Raw genomic sequence first — 19,875 nt, forward strand, 5'->3', positions numbered from 1 at the left:
ACTGGAGCAAAAGGGCAGGGCACCTCTATTTTGAGGTGTCACATTCTGCTAATCACCATCAGCATGTGCAGGAGTGGGACAGATCTAACTGAGACCCATCAATAAGAGATAATTAAATCTTATTGTAATGGCGTACTTCGAGACACCCATAAAACCCTTTGCTGCAGTCAAAGGACAGTGGTGACTATGTCAAGTCTATTTAGGAGAGTGCCAATCACATCATCGAATAATCAGCATTCTTTGGTGTTACTGAATCGTATCTTCTATCCAGCATTAGGGTTTAAAAAAAAGGTCAGCCTAATTATGCCAGGTGGAAAGGGAAAGGGGACATTATGGTAAAGAGATGACGCCAAACGTCGTCGGGAAGCGGCAAAGAGAGAGAGAGGACAAGAATCGGAAGAGACCAGGGCTGCACGACTCCAGGGTCAAAGAGTCAGGACAGAAAAAGGTGAAAGAAGAAGAGACAGAGGAGGAGAGGCATACACGTCTCCAGGATCAGAGACAAACCACAAACAGCAGAAAAGATGAAGAGATGGGGGATGAAAAGGCTGCACATCTCCAGAATGACAAAAACAGGCACAGAAGGAGGAGAGAGGAAGAGACAAAGGAGCTGAGAAATGCACGTCTCCAGGATCAGAGACAGAACAAACAGCAGAAAAGATGAAGAGACGGGATGAAAGGACTGCACTTCTCTAGAATGACGATGAGAGACACAAGGGTGGCAGATAAACCAGAAATGATGCCATCAAAAGTGTCATTCTTCTTTAATAAGCTGAGGTTTTCTACTTCAGTTTCCAAAGCAAAGTGATACCAATAGCATTCAGGAAAATTTAATGTTCATTCTGGTCACATCAGACTGCACTACCCTTCTCTCAAAGGGTGCCCCAACGGGTCACCGCGTTGTCTAGTTTGTAATTTTAAGTTTAGATGGTCAGCATAGTAACAGGCCTTTCTGGCCCAACAAGCCCACACTGCCCAATTACACACGTCACTGACTTGGGTGGTGGAATGGAGGTGTAGGGCAGAAAGGCACTCCTTCCCTCCGCTAGCCTGCAGGTCACCCTTGGGCAAGGTGTAGCACCTGCTTAGCACACCCATCCTTCCACCCCACCGATCAGGGTCATGTGAAGCCATGGGAGCCGGCGGTGGATGGTCGTATGAGCAGCCTGTGCACATCATAAGTCCCGGTTATGCAACCACTGACACCAGGCAGACAGTCTCTGAAGAGTATTGATAATGGCTGTGATCATGTGTCTTGTAAAGACACTGCCCAGAAGAAGGCAATAGAAAACCACTCTGTAGAAAATTGGCCAAGAACAATCATGGTCTTGAGACCATGATTGTGTATGTCATAAGAAATGACACATAATGACGATGATGATGAATGGCCAGAGTGTCTCAGTTTCCAGTCACTTGCACATATATGGTGATCATTTAATAAAGATGGGGATTGGTGGTTGTGTCCAGTAGAGCTGTAGCAGGGGTTTCCGGCCTACGTTCTGATGTTCTTTTTGCAATTTATCTACACACACGGTTTAAAAAAAGCACTCAGAATTTGGAAACCACTTTCAAAATCTGTTTTATCTTTTTATGCCTCATCTCAGAGCTATATTCGGATTGCACTTATGATTGCATCCAGATGCTGTATCCCACTGCAATTAAAATCACAGAAGCATATGAAAAGCAGGCTATTCGGCCCATTTTGCCTATACCATCTCTTTTGAAGAACACCTCATGGTTCCTCAAACCCTGTACTAGTCCCCCTTGGAATTCATATGATTGTCTTTTAAAATTTATTAGTGAATGAAGTCATTGAAAGCTAGTTCACAACAATTTGGTGGTTTTTTTGGAAAAAACATTCTCTCCCCTTTAGTTCTTCTGCCAATTATTTCAAATTGAATCTTCTGATTATAGATTCTCCTTTTCTGGAAACAGTTTATTCAAATCCAAACTGCTAAAGTTCCTGCTATGTGTTTCTAAGGCAGTATGTATCTCTGAAACTAATTTTCACTAAGTACTGGCTATAATTTTTCGTGGGATGGAATGATCTTTAGATGAGCATCATAATTCTTCACCAGAATATCCTTTAATCTCTTTTGAGATTTGGTATGTCACCGAAGGCACTCTCGAATTTCTTCAGAAGTACCATGGAGAGCATTCTAGCTGGCAGCATCAGCGCCTGGTGTGGGGGAAGGTTGAAATAAGGATTGAAGTAAGCTGAAAGTTGTAAACCCAATCAACTCTTATCATGGGCACTAGCCTCCCCAGTAACCAGGACATCTTCAAGGAGCGATGCCTCAAAAAAGCGATATCCGTCATTAAGGACCCCCAGTCACCCAGGACATGCCCCTTTCTCAATGTAACCATCGGGGAGGAGGTACAGGAGCCTGAAGGCACGCACTCAATGATTCAGGAGCAGCTTCCCCTCTGCCATCCGATTGCTGAATGGACGTTGAACACATGAACACTACCTACTGCCATTAACAACAAATTTCACGACATATTAAACTTGATTCTGATCATTTGTGCTTAAAACCTGAAAGTGCACTCACTTTCAAGGATGCTACAGCTAATGTTCTCAGATTTATTTATTTATTATTTTTTGTATTTGCAGTTCATCTTTTGCATACTGTTTATCAGTCTGTGTGTAGATTTCTACTGTGTAGTGATTCTATTGCATTTGTTCTACTGTGAATGCAAGAAGATGAATCTCAGGGTAGTATATGGTGACATATGCGTACTTTGATAATCAATTGACTTTGAGCTTCTGGGAAAGAAAGACCATGTATTTATATGATGCCTAACATTACCTCAGCAGTTCCCTAGTAACATTAGGTGTGAGTGAAGGACAAGAAATGTGAAATCTTTTACACGGAGCCAGGCGTATGATGCACTTACCAATCCGCCTCTATAAACAGACCATATCCATGATCCTGGATTGACACAGGCCCTGCTTTAGAAAAACAAGGAAGTTCTCTCAAGTGTTTTGGTCAATATTCTTCCTTAATCATCAACACTGAAATACATATAGGGTTATTGTCACATTGTTGTCTGCAAATACCCTAGCTTTTCATTCATTCCAATTTTGACTACATTAGGATGGGTACTTCACTTGCTCTCCATGGCTTTGGAATGCTCGGAAGTTGCTTGTATTTCTATGGTAATATTGCAATTTCATACTATTTGAGCACCCCTTATCCAAAAAATCTGAAACCTCCGAAATCCAATTTTTCTTTCTGAGCACTGACATGACGTCACAAATAAGACCTTGGGAAGGTTCCCAGGCAATGCACAGGTCTCTGAGAAGTGATGTCACAAAGATAGTGAACAGAAGTTAAGTGAAAAATAGGAAAACGCTGCATAAGTATCTTGATCATGTTTTGAAAGATGTATCCATCAGTGTCGGACCGAACATACGCTGCTTCACTGCATGTTGATCATGAAACAAAGATCTATCACAATGAACTGAAAAATTGAAAGTAATTGTGAATATTCACCGGGCTGGTTGCAGACATTTTAGAAAAGGTGCAGCATTGAATTTTTGAAGGTTTAAAAAACTTTAAAGATAAAGCGTCTGCTGATCATGAAGCAGCAGAGAAGTTCATAGAGTTTGCCAAGATCATTGCTGACGAAAATCTAACAAGTCTACAATGCTGATAGTTTTTATACCTTAGATAAAACCTTTTTAAAAAAAAGTAAAAACAAATATAGTGTGACCTTGTAATCAAAACACAGCATCGTAGGTGGAGACTGAAGGCCTGCAGTTGTTTGTTGTTGTTCGGCAGCTGATTCAGGTATTCTCCCAATGCTGCTTTTCTTACCCTGCACCCAGTATATTTTCATTACTTATTTATCCATTGAGATACAATAGGCCCTTCGAGCCGCACCACTTGGGTGCGGGTGGGGGGATCTGGGAGGGGAACTTTGGGGCTCTCAAGTTTATCTGTCGTTCATTCTTTGGGGCACTTCTCTGTTTTTGTGGATGTTTGTAAAGAAAAAACATTTCAGGATGTATATTGTATACATTTCTCTGACAAATTCGACCTTTGAAACGCCCAACAATCCCTGCTTTAACCTTAGCCGAATCACGGGACAATTTACAATGACCAATTAACTTACCAACTGGTATGTCTTTGGGCTGTGGGAGGACCCCCCCCCCCGCCCCTGTCGCTGGTACTGTAAAGCTTTGTGCTAATCACTACGCTACCGTTGCCGCCCCATATTAATGGTATTTAATCATTTTTACTGTAACGTACATATGTGTGATGAAGTAGTCTAAGACATAGACTGCTTACCAGTAGCACGTTAATTCAGTCGGAAATGATGGCGATCCCAAGCCAACTCAGAATCTGAAATCCAAAACACTTCTGGCCCCAAGCAATTTGGATGAGGGGGTACTTGGCCTGTGCTTATTTGCTTCATTGAATTTTAGCATTGGTTCCCCATGGAACTGGTTTTCATTTCAACTGATCTGGGACTTCTGAAGTTTTTTTTCACCTCCGGGTTAATTTGTTTTCCTTTAATGCTGAGATACATGCTAGGCCACGTCACCAGTGATGTAACTTGGGGTCATCAGGTGTTTCAACATCAGACGCTCTCAGCCAGGGTCGATCAGGCCTTGGCTTATGTCCTAGCACCACTGGTCCATGAGTCACATCTCTTGGTCCATAGCCAGCACTCAATACAAGTAAAATGAGAAAATGCCGAGGAACTGGGATAAGACACTTAAAACTGAGATAAAGAGAAGTTTCAGGTGGAGGAAGGTGGAAGTCCAATTGCTGGAAGTATCTATGGTGGTAGATGCAAAAGGTAATCATTGGGTATGCTTTCTGGATTATTTGTCCTATTAAATAAACCACAGTGCTTCATATAATTGTGAAACATGCACATAGCTGATGCAATGTTGTCACTTGATAAAGTACAAGTATAGACTAGTTAAATTGTAATATTATTGCCACTTGGATTGCCAACAGAAAAATATAAAGTAAAAACAAAATGCTGTTTTTACGCATCCGTGCAGTCAGCATCTAATGGAGTAATGTTAATGTTCTGGAAGGAGCCTTCGACCCATGAATGCTATTATTCGTTAAAGTGTCTTCTTCCACATTGATCTGCATCTACAGGGCACATTTTAATTCATTAAAGGCTTTGCTGAAATATTTTATTTGTCTCTTAACCTTAATTATACTCTGGTTTAATATCACTGGCAGATGTTGTGAAATTTGTGTTTTTGCGACAGCAGTACAATGCAATACATAAAATTGTATGTGTTTGTGTTATTAGGTCTGTGTTTATGTACGTGTGTGTTAAAAATGTAGTGAGGTAGTATTCATGGGTTCAATGTCCATTCAGAAATCTGATGGCGGGGGGAAGAAGCTGTTCCTGGATCATTGAGTGTGTGTCTTCAGGTTTCTGTACCTCCTCCCCGATGGAAAGAGAAGAGGGCATGTCCTTGGGTGATGAACGTCATTAATGATGGATGCCACCTTTTTGAGACATTGCTCCTTGAAGATGCCCTGAGTGCTACAGATGCTAGTGCCCATGATGAAGCTGAGTGTGTTCACAACTTTCTGCAGCTCTGGGTAGGAAGTTTCAAAGACACTCAACACCCTACATGTAGAAAGATTTCCCCAGCGGAATCTTAAATGGTTAACTTCATAGCCTCATGCTGTGCCCTCAGTTTTAGATTCCCCAGTCAACCTCTCAGTTCTACTCCAACAGGCCTTCTAAAGTATTTGTTTCACTGTCAATTAATTTGTGATTTCAATGTTCTGAACTCCAGAGCCTGTAATATTGGTCCTCACCATTAACTATGGGGATATTTTGCTACCTTTTTCAGTTCCAGAGATATGCGCATGAAATTCTAGCTGAAAATTTCAAAGCAGTACAGAGGGGGTGCTGCACTGTTAGCCATGCTGCCCTCCAGATGAGACATTGGTCCAAATCCCTATGCATGCATTAAGAAATGATACAATGTTCCTCCGGTATGATATCACAGAAAGACAAGACAAACCAAGACTAAAACTGACAAAAACCACATAATTATAACATATAGTTACAACAGTGCAAAGCAATACTGTAATTTGATAAAGAACAGACCATGGGCACGGTTAAAAAAAAGTATCAAAGTCCCAATAGCCCCATCATCTCACGCAGACAGTAGAAGGAAGAAAAACTCTCCCTGCTGTGAACCTCCAGCGCTGCAAACTTGCCGATGCAGCACCCTGGAAGCACCCGACCCCAGCCGACTCTGAGTCCGTCCGAAAACTTCGAGCCTCCGACACCGAGTACCATCTCTGCTGAGCGCTTTGACTCCGGCTGCCAAGCAACAAGCAAAGTCGAGGATTTGGGGCCTTCCCCTCGGAGATTCTGGATCGCACAGTAGCAGCAGCAGCGAAACAAGCATTCCAGAAGTTTCACTGGATGTTCCTCCGTGTTTCTCACATCCGTCTCCATCAAATCAGGATTGGGCACGGCATCCAAATCGTATTAGAATTCAAGATTGTTTAATGTCATTTCCAGTACACGTGAGACCAAAATAATTGTTCGACGGTGGAAAGTATGGTTTCACACTGCTCTCTTGGGGTCAATATTTAATTTCCTTTCAACATGACTGAAAACACATTGTTCAATTACCAGAATCAGGTTTAATATCACCAGCAATGTGAAGAGGGCATGTGCTGGGTGTTAAAACGCTCTCCACAGTACATCTGTAGAAACTTGCAAGTGTTTTTGATGACATACCAAATCTCAAATCTCTAATGTAATATAACCGCTGTCTTGCCTTCTTCATAGCTGCATTGATATGTTGGGTCCATGTTAGGTCCTCAGATATTTACACCCAGGAACTTGAAATTGCCACTTCTGACCCCTCTGTGAGGACTGGTGTGTCTTCTCTATCTTGCCCTTTCTGAAGTCCACAATCAGTTCTTTGGCCTTACTGACATTGAGTGCAAGGCTATTGCTGTGACACCACTCAACTAGCTGGTATATTTCACTCCTGTGCGCCCTTTCGTCACCTTCTGAGATTCTACCAACAATTATCACATTGCCATTTGTAAAAGCTTGCTGTGCGTAAATTGGCTGGGTTGTCTTGTATGATACAGTGGTGATTACACTTAAAGTTCATAGTTGTCTGTAAAACCTTTTGTGTGCCTTTGGGTGGGATATTGAAGACACTATAGAAATGTAAGTCTTCCTCTTCATGTCTTTTCAAGGTTAACTTTACTTTTGTGTGGCAGGTTGTCTCCAAATACCATGGTAACGCCGCACAAGAAAAGCATGCTGGGAACAGGAAACTACGATGTCAATGTGATCATGGCTGCTCTTCAAACGAAAGGTTACGAAGCAGTTTGGTGGGACAAACGAAGGTAGGGTCGATGGGAAGATCTTGTGTCCTGCCTTCACTCCAGGGTTTGAGCACGTAATTCGAGTTCGCACCTCAGGGCAGTCCTCAACCAGCGGGTGTAGTCTCTTAGATAAACCAACCCTAGTTCAGTTAAGGAAAATTTTCTTTGTTAAAGGCTGCAAATTGTAGGAAAACTATGCCGGAAATTTTATTCAAAATGTAATCTACTGTGAGTTTGATAATTTACTTGCGCACCAAGGGTATTGAGGGTGTCAGACAACGAATGGAGTTAAAACAGAAGGTTAGTAATAATCTTCTTGATTATATCTGTACAACCCCTACTCCCACTCCTATTCTTATAACCAACAAGCTAGTCGTTGGTCAGTTGTTTTGACATGTTTAGTTCCCACTGATGTCATGAAGATTACTTATCTACTGTTTATGTCCTTACCTATTGTGGGACTGTGCTGTGTGTAGTAATGGATTTTTTTTAAAACTAATTTTCTGTTTGTTAAAGTGCTTTAAGACATCCCAAAGATGTGAAAAATATCATTCATACGTATTTCATTCTTTCTCAAAATTAGAACCAATTTTAATCTCCAAGTCATCAGTGTGGCATCACTCCTCACTACTGAAATACTTGTTGTATTACAGTATATAGGAAAAGGTTGGTAGGATTCGTCAGCTGTGGTTGGCATCTCACCTAGGAGAAGGAAAACTCTGATCTCAAACCCCTGCTGCCTTGCGGCTATACCCTCTCACTGGGAAGCAATTGGGAGTAAACCCTGAGGGGGGAAAGTCCGGGGCTGGAATCCCTTAGGCAGACCCTCTGTTGAGTTCAACTCTGACTGGCAACTCCTGCGACGCCGCTGGTGCCAAACTGTATCGGTCTCTGCCGTTCCTGTGGGTTCATCAGCTGTGTGGAGAGAGGGAGCCTGCCACATGGGCAACAGCTTGCTCCCCGTATTTTACTGCCCTGGCTTGCGTACTAGCTTGCACATATAGTACGTAGGTAGCTGAGATGCAACATCCATGGTTGACCCTGACCAGTGGAGGCCTCACAGGAATAGGGTGTACTCTTTTTCAAGATTCATTTTTTAACAGAGCTAAATATTGCCTCCATTGTGTCATCTGGTAAGTTGGAGTCAGCAAAGGACTGAGAGTTAAAAGTGTGTGTGTGTGTGTGTGTGTGTGTGTGTGTGTGTATATGTATGTGTATACATGTGCGTATATATGTATTATGTAGCCCCCCTCAGCAGGCCTCAGTGTCGCTCAACTCACTGTCGTCTAGGGAAACAGCTCTCGGCCCCGCCAAACTGGGTAATTAAGTTTGTGTGGATGCTGTGTGATGTACCCCACCCCACCCAAATAACAGACAATACACCATGCACGATTAAATGAATTACAGTTTATAGATATTACTGGAACTATATAATTAATAGAGATAAAATATAAAAGGAAAATAGAAGGCGCCACACTTATCAAAGTTCAATCTCTTCATGCACAAACAGTTGGAGCTCTAGTAACGATCCTCTCTTCACCATTCGATCCCCTCTGACCACCTCGACCTGCCACCTGGGACCAACCACGGTGGTCGACCAGACGCTCCACACAAGTCTGTCTTCGTCTCCTCTCCTCGCCGAAGACCCTGGACCTTGGACTCCTGCTCGGCGTCCGACCCCGTTAACCGGCTCACAGCACCTTGTCCACCCTCTCTCTCTCCGTCGCGCCTCCTGCCCAAAAACCCGTGCATCACAATAACTAACAGACACACTAGAAAGAATAACATCTATCCCAATTGATTTGTTTACTCTCTTATCAATAACCTAACGCAAACAAGCTGCTAGCAGGAGAACTTTCTCAGCAGTTAACATAACAAAGAAGCCATTTTAACATAAAAGAAGAAACCCCTTGTGTGTACTGTACGTTGAAACATACAATGAGATTCACCGTTAGCATCAACTCAGTGGGGATAGTGCTGGGCAGCCTGCGAGTGTTGCCGTGCTGCCAGCACTAACATAGCATGCTCACAATCACAAACCTGAACCTGTACTGTGCGTCTTTGGATCGTGTGCAAAAACTTGAGCACCAGGAAACCCACGCAGTCACTGGGAGAACGTACAATCTGCTGTCAGGCAGCAGCGGGAATGAACCCGGGTTGTTGGTGCTGTAAAGCGTTGTGCTAACCACTGTGCTGCCGTGCCCCCCCCCAACCCCACCACAGTCCAATAAGGAAATGGCAGATAACCCCGCGCTCAATTCTGTCACTGTGCGTTAGGAGTTTGTGCATTTTCCCCTGACTGCATGGGTTTCTTCTCACATTCCAAAGACGTAAGGCTTAGTGGTTTAATTGGTCACATGAGTGTAATTGGGCAGTGCAGGCTCACTGGATTGGAAAAGCCCGTTACCGTGCTGTACCTCAAAATAAGAATATTCATAAAAATAGGATTTCACGTTAATCTTTACTACGAAATACAATTAGAATCCCGGGAATTGGAAAGGAGAAAGGAGCTCAGGACAATTACGATCACCTGGAATGTAGTACTGAGCAAATTGTTGTAGCTGCAGGCTAATGTGCCCCAGCTCCTGAAGTGGCTAATACCTTATACTTTATTGTCGCCAAACAATTGGTACCAGAACGTACAATCATCACAGCGATATTTGATTCTGCGCTTCCCGCTCCCTGGATTACAAATCAATAGTAAATATTAAAAATTTAAATTTTAAATCATAAATAGAAAATAGAAAAACAGAAAGTAAGGTAGTGCAAAAAAACCGAGAGGCAGGTCCGGATATTTGGAGGGTACGGCCCAGATCCGGGTCAGGATCTGTTCAGCAGTCTTATCACAGTTGGAAAGAAGCTGTTCCCAAATCTAGCTGTAATGAAATAGAAGATAAAACAGAACAGTACAGAAACAGGCCCTTTGGCCTACTGTGCCAAATTAAACTAAACCTATCTGCCTGCACTTGATCAATTTCCCTCTATCCCTGCATATTCATGTGCCTCTCCATGTGCCACACCTGTTAGGGGCATAGATGGGGTGAACTCACTCAGTCTTTTTCCCAGAGTTGGGTATCAAGAGTGTATAGGTTTAAAAAGCGAGAAGGCAAGAGATTGAGAGGAAAATAAATGAGCCACGTACAAAGATAAAGAAAGCAAATGTTCACAGCCTAAGGAGGCTTCAAAGATATTCATATATTTTAAGGGAATGTTTGAAGATCTAGCAAATGTTAGAGTATGTGAGCATTTGCGGGAAGTAAGAATATTATCTAAAATGTTAAGAGATTGCAGAGCTCTGAGATGCAGAGAGTTTTGCAAGTCTAGGAATATGATTTACAAAAGACGAGTATGCAAGTACAGTCAGTAATCAGAAATGTTAATGAAATGAAATGCAATCATTTATTGTGAAAGGGTTGAATACAAAGCCAGGAGGTTAAGATATAAAGAGCGTTTGGGAGAACACACGGAGTATGGCATTGATCTATCTGTGAATGCATGGGAAGCAGTTCCGGGAAGGCCCACTGGACTAATATCTGGAATAGGAAGGTTATCTTATCTCAAAGGGAGCAAACAATAGACTTGCATCTACTGTAGTTCAAAAGAGTGAGGGAAGACTTGTCTGAAGCAGACAAGATCCTGAGAGGCCTTAGTAAAGTGGATGTGAGGAGGATGTTTCCTCTTGTGAGAGAATCCAAAACCAGGGGCTACTATGTAAAATTAGGGGGTTGCCTCCTTCCTCTTCCTCAGAGTTGTGAGTTTGGAATACTCTTCCTCATAGTGCGGAGGAAGCTGTGCCTCTGAATAATTTGAAAACGGAGGTAGATGGTTTCTTGATAAGCAAAGTGTGAATGGTTATGGAGATGGACAGGAATGAATAACTCAGATTGCCATCAGATTGACCATAATGTAATTAAATGTCTGGGCATCTAGAGAAACTGATTGGTCTACTGCTCCTAATTGTAATATTCATGTACAAGAAATTTTACTAAATTTCAAAGTAAATGTTATTGTGAAAGTACATATATGTCACCATTTACAACCCTGAGATTCATTTTCCTGTGGGCATACTCAGCAAATCTATACAATAACTATAACAGGATCAATGAAAGATCAACCAGAGTGCAGAAGACAAGAAACTGTGCAAATGCAAAAACAAATAAGTAGCAATAAATAACAAGAGTATGAGATAAAGAGTCCTTAAAGTGAGATCATTGGTTGTGGGAGCATCTCAATGATGGGGCAAGTGAGTGTAATTATCCCCTTCTATTCAAGAGCCTGATGGTTGAGGGCTTGTAACTGTTCTTGAACCTGGTGGTGTGGGTCCTGAGGCACTTGTATCTTCTATCTGATGGCAGAGGCAAGAAATGAGCCTGGCCTGGGTAGTGGGGATTCCTGATAATGGATGCTGCTTTCCTACGACAGCATTTCATGTAGATGTGTTCAGTAATTGGGAGGGCTTTACCAATGATGTACTGGATCCACTACCTTTTGTAGGATTTTCCGTTCAAACCCATTACGATGCAGTGGTTATGTTCTTAAGAACCTAATATTGCAGCAAGTCTTGTTGTTAGCAAAACAGAAGTTTAAATAGGTTTTCCCACTCTTGCTATAATCAGTGCAGAACACATAACACATTTAGTGTTTCCTAATCCATCAATCATATTTAAACTGATATGCATTACAGCAGAGCTACCTGATTGTTCAAAATTTCTCCAACATTATCAGAGTATTTCTCTAAGTTGCAGTGTGGTACAGGATTGTGAAGGATAAAATATCAGAATCAGGTTTAATATCACCGGCATATGTTGTGAAATTTGTTAATTTCAAATTTCAAATGGCGGGAGGAGAGAGAGCAGCGCGCTGCGCGTGCGCAGCCCTCCAGTGAAAAATGATATCATATCCGTTAAATAGGGGCCATGGACAATTCTGATTTGATGGAGACGGACGTGAAAGCACAGAGGAACATCTGGAGGAATTTCTGAAACGCTTGTTCGCTGCTGTCATTACTGCATGGTCGGGAGTCTTTCGGAGGGTAGGCCTCAAAATCCCCGGCTTTGCCTGCTGTTGGCGACCGAGATTGAGGTCGAATCATTCGGACAGAGATGGCGCTCAGTACTCTGTGTCGGAGAGCTGATCAGAGCTCGAAGTTTTCGGATGACTCAGAGTCAGACTGTGGTCAGCATGGCAGGGAGAGTTTTTCTTCCTTCTCCCATCTGCGTGAGATGTGGGACATTTGAGAGACTTTGAACTTTTACTGTGCTCATGGGCTTCATCAAGTTATGGTATTGTTGCACCGTTGTAACTATACGTTATAATTATGTGGTTTTGTCAGTTTTTTCAGTCTTGGTCTGTCCTGTGTTTTGTGATACCACACCGGAGGAAATATTGTATCATTTCTTAATGCATGCATTACTAAATGACAATAAAAGAGGACTGCGTGACTTCATAATCTAATGATAAATATAGAAAAAGACTGAAATACATTCAGTATATATATGTATATTAAGTAGTTATTAAAATAAGTAGTGCAAAAACACAGAAATAAAAGAAGTAGAGAGTAGTGCTCATGGGTTCAATGTCCACTTAGAAATCGGAACATAACGGCAAGACCAGATGTTTACATCAGTGATTGACGAGGAATTCCGGGGCAATTTCTGTTCTGGCTTGGACAAGCTGGTAATTTAAGTACCTGTGATTTATCTGATCCTGGTAGTGCAGTGTATGAATAGAACAGATGCATGAAACAAATGGGATTCGATACAAGAAGCAAATATCATCGCTCATCATGGGTCTAATTGCTTTCAGTAGTCTCACAGGGAAATACGACAGGTCACCATTTGACGACACATGCTTCTTTTTAAACTGACGATAATGACGCAACGGATTGCTACTGAACTTGTCCAGATCACCTGAAGTAATTTCTTTAATTTTGCTGTGGTATTGAGAAAGTGATATCAGTTGTGGTTCTCAGCTGTAGCAGGCTAAAACGGGAAAATTTAATCGTGTCCATCGAGCTGCGCCACTTTGAGTTCACCCTTGAAGGTGCCCCAGAAGTAGATTTTTCTTTCTGTTTTTGCACCACTATTTTTAATGTAACTATTTAATCTACATATATATTACTATTATTTTTTTCCTACGTTTACCATTGTACTGCTGCTGCTAAGGTAGCAAGTTTCACAACATATGCTGGTGATATTAAACCTGATTCTGGTATCACAGTTCAAGACCAATATTCAAGAATGTTTATTGTAATTCCTCAGTACATGAGTTTAATGGAGAACAAAATGTTTGTAATCCCCAGATTCGACGCAGTATTAACAAAAACACTAAGCATAAAGAACACGATAAAATCAAACGAAAGTAAATACAAAAGCAATCGAATAAAACACAACGTATGAGTAACCCTTTTATGCATAGACTGTATGTACATAAAGTGACACTAGGTGATGTGTATGTAGTGGTGGTGGAGTTGATTATGGATGGAGGTGTTGATCAGCCTACCGACTTGGGGGATGTCACTGATTTTTAAGTCTAGTGGTCCTGACGTGGATGCTGCATACATAGCCTCTTCCCTGGTGGGAGTGGAATGTAAAATCTCCCTATACACACAAACACAAAAAAACACAACTGGATTTGTTTGCAAAAACAGTGAGTCACTGTGTTAAACTGCACAGTGAAAGTGCTGCAATATTGAGTGTTTGTATGGTGTTTATGAAAGCAGGGATGAACCCTCTGCCTTTTTCTCTGCAGAACGGCTTTACGCCTGACAAAATATCCGCCTTTATAAATTCCAGCTCTGGTGCGGACTAGTAGCTGATGTGAATCGTTTTACCGAAGGCTCCTTGTGCCCTTGTTAAGATAAAAGTCATCAGCAGCATCACTGTCACTGTGGGGCTCATCTGGAAATGATGCAAGCGCATGTAATGCGCTCAGCATGTTAACTCTGCGTCAGAGTTCTGAGAACCTACATTTGAGCTTTGAAAGTTGGTTTGCGTTAATTTATTGATGATTTCATCAGGGCAGATAGCCTCCAGCTTCTAAGCGGCCTTTGTAATTTATTGGAGGCTGGGTAGTGAACCTGTTTCCTTATCTATAACCCTGAAGCCACTGATTCACTGCTGATGTCTTCCCAGTTGCTGCACACTAGACTATATGAGCATATGAAAAGCATTAAGTCATACTTCCCAGAAACTTGCTCTTCCAGTTCTGTAGCTCAAGCCTATTTCCTCATCCATTCTGTGCACCGAGCTGTATCAATCTCAGCTTTAAATATAATGAATGACTCCCCCCAAGCTAGACAACTCTTTAAAAATAAATAAATAAATAAATAAATCGGCATGAAGAGATTTCTTCTCGTCTTGCTCCTATGTGGCCAATCCATTATCTCGAGGTGACAGTGAGAGTAATTCTAGTGGGATGTTAGCTAGTCTGACGCAATCCCTGTACTGAAATGTAAAATTAAAACTGAACTTTGTCGAAACTGAAGCTGGTCTGAGCCTGAGGACTGGTAACTGAAAAGCAAAGATGGTGAAGATCTGAAATTTAAAAAAAAGCCGGAGATACTGTTAAGTTTCTACTTAACAGAAATGGAACAGTGAGGGGAAAAAAAAAAGTCTTTAAGTTGCAGAGGGGATGTCTGTGAAGGGATGGAGATCTTGGTCATGGCTGGAGTCACCCGTCTTGTAAAGGCACTGCCCAGAAGAAGGCAATGACAAACCACTTTCTGCTGAAAAGTTTGCCAAGAACAATCATGGTCATGGAAAGACTGTGATCGGCCGCGTCGTATGACACAGCACGTAATAATAATGACAGTGACTCCAGAGGAAAGGATTGCTGCTGCAGTCCAGAGTTATGCCAATTCTGCAGCTGTCAGTAGGGTTTATTATGCCGTGATTCTCAGGGTCTCCGCCTTTCTGGCTCAGGACTGACCCTCTGCCTGTATCCCATTGTGTTCCTTCCTGGCTTCATAGGTGCATGGAGTCTCCAGTTCACATCAGCACACAGCAATGAAGTCATATGTTATTAGTTTTACTTACTCACAAAGCTCAAAGACTTGCAACTTTCATCAGAGCAAACATGATGCATCATTAATCTCTGTTCTGGGAACCCACATGATGATCACTTTTCAGACAAAGCTATGACATATGGAAATAACCTGTTTCCTCTCCTAAAAGTTGACAGTTAAGTTCTGACTATCCTACTAGTTAAAATCTGTAAACTCTAATGTTGAGGCTTTATAAGGCACTGGTGAGGCCTCTTCTGAGTATTGTGAACAGGATGTGCTGACACCAGAGAGGGTTCAAAGACGGTTCACAAAAAATGATTTTAGGATTGGAATGGTTTGTCATATGAAGAGCATTTGATAGCCCTGGACCTGTATTCACTAGAATTCATAAAAATGAGGGGTGACTTAATTGAAACCTATAGAGTGGACGTGGAGAGAATGTTTCCTATGGTGGGAGAGTCCAGAGGATATAACCTCAAAATAGAACAGATGAGGGAGAATTTCTTTAGCCAGAGAGTGGTTGAATATGTGGAATTTGTTGCCACAGGCGACTGTGGAGGCCAAGTCATTGGGTATATTTAAGGTAGAGATTGATAGATTCTTGATTGGTCAAGGTATGAATGGATACAGGAGGAGCCAGGAGATTGGGGCAGAGAGGAAAAATGGATCAGACTCGGTGGGCCAAATGACCTACTTCTGATCCTATATCTTATGACCTTATGAGTGGGAAATGAACCTTCTGATCGCGGTAGTTTTCAAGCACAACAGATTGTAATTTTGCACATTAACCTATCAGTGTTCCTTATAAATGTACGTTGCTGAAGATGACTACAGCTCTCTGTTAGTGAATGTTTCTGTAACCAAAAGGTCCTTTCAAAACTCTGCAATGTCTCTCTTTTGACACTACTTTCCTGTTGCTTTTTTTTTGCTAGTTCTTAACCCCAAGTTACAGGAAACCACCTACTCTTTGAAAATGTCACAGGCAAAATATTAGTAAAAGAAACCATCTTAAGACCTGGTCAAGCATCCCAAAGCGCTTGGAGTTTCTAGAGCTGCTCTTAATTGTGTCCCTTTGCCTTCTGAAATATTTCCTTTCTTTTTTTGTTCCTCAGAGATGTTAATACAATCGCCCTGTCAAATGTGATGGGCTTTATCATGAACATCCCCTCCAGTTTGTGTTGGGGTCCCGTGAAACTTCCCCTCAAGCGGCAGCACTGGATTGGCGTACGCGAAGTCGCAGGAATCTACTACAACCTTGACTCGAAGCTGAAGTTGCCAGACCAGATTGGCAACGAGGACGAGCTCAGGTGAGTGGTCACGGGCAGTGCAGTGAATGACGGCTTTTGCCAGCGAATGAAGATATGTTAAACATACAGTAATCTCTGTGTCACTTGGGTCTGGCCTAGTCTTAAAGGTGACGTCATTGAGCGGCCACTTTAATAGGTGCAATCAGCCAATCATGTGGCAACAACTCAATGCATAAAAGCATGCAGACATGGTTAACAGGTTCAGCTATTGTTCAGACCAGACATCAGAACGGAGGAGAAATGTGATTAAGTGACTTTGATCGTGGAATGACTGTTGGTGCCAGATGAGATGGTTTAAGCAACTCAGAAACAGCTGATCTGTTGGGATTTTCACACATAACAGTCTCCAGAATTTACTGAGAAGGGTGCAAAAAAAAAAGCCATCCAGTGAGCAACAGTTCTGTGGGCGAAAACACTTTGTCAATGAGAGAGGTCAGAGGAGAATGGGTAGACTGTTTCAAGCTGACAGGAAGGCAACGGCAACTCAAATAACCACACGTTACAACGTGGTGTGCAAGAGGCATCTCTGAACGCACAACATGTCGAACCTTGAAGAGGGTGAGCTGCAGCGGCAGAAGAGCACTCCGGTTTCCACTCCTGTACCTGATAAAGTGGCCACTGGGTGTATATTCAGTTCAAGTTTAGGGGTCAAGGTACAAAACACAGAACCAGCAGTCATACACAGCACAAGGCACACAAAACACGTGTAAGATAGAAAGGTGCAGCCACTCAATAAAGAAGTCCAGACTCAAGCCATCCAACACCGCCCAAATTTGCAGACAACAACAGAGCTTGTCTTCTGCGGAGCAAACACTGGGGGGGCGGGGGGGAGGCAGCATCAACTCCAGCCTAGACACTGCGCCACACTGCCTCTGGTGGAGCTCACTGGCTCTGACACCTTTCTCCCGGCACTGTAAACAGGCGACACCATGGCTTGAGGCCTAGCTCTCACACATACAAGATAGTAACAGACATCCCACCTCTCCCGAAAGTTCCGGGAGTCTCCCGCATATTAATAGTGGCTCCCTGATGCCCGCAAGTTATATACAATATCATGGAAATCAATTTTTTTGAGAGCGAGCGAGAGAAAGCAAGAGAGAGCGCAAGAACGAGAGAGAGAGCACGCGAGAGAGAGAGCGAGCGAGAGCGCGCCATGGCAGAGAGTTCCAGAAAAAGAAAATATAAAACGTACGTCACCCCAGACTACACTAAAGTGTACCCCTGCCTAATAGGGGTCAAAAATAATGACAGTGTTGCTCGCTGCACTGTTTGCAACAGTGACTCTTCTATTGCCCATGGTGGGTTAAGACTGTAAAAGACATGTTGAGGTGAGTTTAACAGGTGTCACTCGTTCATTAGCATAGCTAACGTTATTTAAACTAGCTGGCTAGCTGCTAAGGAGCTACCCTATTGCAGACATCCCACCTCTCCCAGAAGTCTCCCGCAAATTGATGGTGCTACCTCCCTGAAATGAGTTTTTGCAGGTTGGGATGTCTGTAGTAAGCACAGGTAGGATATCAGTAAAACAGTCATGGAAAACATATATGTATATAGTCCAGACCCTGTGATTACTGTTTTGCTGAGGGAACGTGGCGGGGGTGTTTACATTTAGAGGGATTTAGCCAACTGAGCATTGCCGCCATCTCCTTGACACAATGGCACAAATAGTAAGCTTGCTGCTTCGCAGCACCGGAGACCCGGGTGTGGAACAAGATGCGTTAATTGGGAAAATTCCCTGCAAGCAAAGCAGACAAAATAGATGTAACATCCCCCACCGGGAGTAGGAGGCGGTGTGGGGCGGCACTCTGGTTGCAAGATACTGAGGCATCAGCACTGGTTCAAATTATTTTTGTTCACTGGATTGTATTTAACAAGTTCGTACACTCCAGAATCAGAATCAGGTTTAATATCATGAAATTTGTTAGCTTGCAGCAGCAGTACAATGCTTAATAACTGAGGGGAATTTTTTTTTTTTTTAAGAAGTAGTGAATTAATGTTCATGGGTTCAGTGTCCATTCAGAAATCAGATGGCAGAGGGGAAGGAGCTGTTCCTGAATCATTGAGTGTGTGCCTTCAGGCTCCTGTACCTCCTCCCTGATGATAGTAATGAGAACAAGCATGGCCCGGGTGGTGGGGGTCCTTAACGATGGACGCTGTCTTCCTGAGGCATCGCTCCTTGAAGATGTCCTGGATGCTACGGAAGCTGGTGCCCATGATGGAGCTGACTGAGTTTACAACTCTCTGCAGCTTACTTTGATCCTGTGCAGTGCCCCCCATAGCAGACAGTGATAACTGGTATATCACAACTATTTACATACGTAAGTCAGGAATTTTGGCCTCCTCTTGCCCTTCATTCTGGCATTAAGAAAATGTTGAAGGAGGAAGGTGAGTCTGCCCTGACCTCGATCAGGAGTGCTGATGAGTTTCCGTGTCTCACCTCTGGGCCCTGGGTGGTACAGTAATGTAGTGGTACATGCAACACTTCCCAGCACCAGATGTAATTATGAAACCCCATCCCCACTGCTGTCTGTAAGGAGTTTGTACGTTCTCCCTGTGACCGCGTGGGTTCCTCCCACTTTCCAAAGACGTGCAGTTAGGGTCAGTGAGTTGTGGGCATGGTGTGTTGGCACTGGAAGCGGGGCTGCCCAGCGCAATCCTTGCAGGTTTAATTTGCACAAACAACGCAGTTTACTGTGTGTTTCGATGTACGTGTGACAACTAAAAGCTAATCCTTATCCTTAAACCATTCTCCATGGCAACCTCTGCGATGGCCACGAGCTTGCAGTCCTGCGTCACCACTCCGTGACCAGAAGCAATGGCAGAGCCAGTGAGATAGATGCACTGATCGCAAATGGTAGAATGGTAACTGACCAGCCATCCCAGTCTCCTCCCCTAATATACCACTGTGTAGCTTTTAACTGTGCTTTGTGTAATGAGTTACTTTACAAGCACAACTGGCTATCTTGAATGGCCATTTATCAATAGAGGAGTTTTAAAAATTTAGCGATACAGCACGGTAACAGCCCTTTCCAGTACAACAAGCCTGTGCAGCTCAGTTACACCCATGTCATAGAGTCGTAGCAAAGTACAGCACAGAAACTGGCCCTTTGGCCCATCTAGCCCATGCTAAACCATTTAAACTGCCTACTCCCATCTACCTGCACCAGGACCATAGCCCTCCATACCGCCACCATCCACGCACCTATCCAAACTT

The 19,875-nt window shown here is 42.9% G+C and overlaps 1 protein-coding gene across 1 annotated transcript in view; it reads left to right on the top strand.

Annotated features, from left to right (window-relative positions):
• The window catches only part of josd1 (Josephin domain containing 1), a 50,968-nt gene that overhangs the window by 24,363 nt on the left and 6,730 nt on the right, over window positions 1-19,875 (top strand). The window contains exons 2-3 of the mRNA XM_072271622.1: window positions 7,242-7,370; window positions 16,467-16,661. Coding sequence (XP_072127723.1) covers window positions 7,242-7,370; window positions 16,467-16,661 — 324 coding nt within the window. The remainder of the gene's footprint in view (window positions 1-7,241; window positions 7,371-16,466; window positions 16,662-19,875) is intronic.

This window comes from Mobula birostris, chromosome 11 (assembly GCF_030028105.1).
Source record: "Mobula birostris isolate sMobBir1 chromosome 11, sMobBir1.hap1, whole genome shotgun sequence".
NCBI lineage: Eukaryota > Metazoa > Chordata > Chondrichthyes > Myliobatiformes > Myliobatidae > Mobula > Mobula birostris.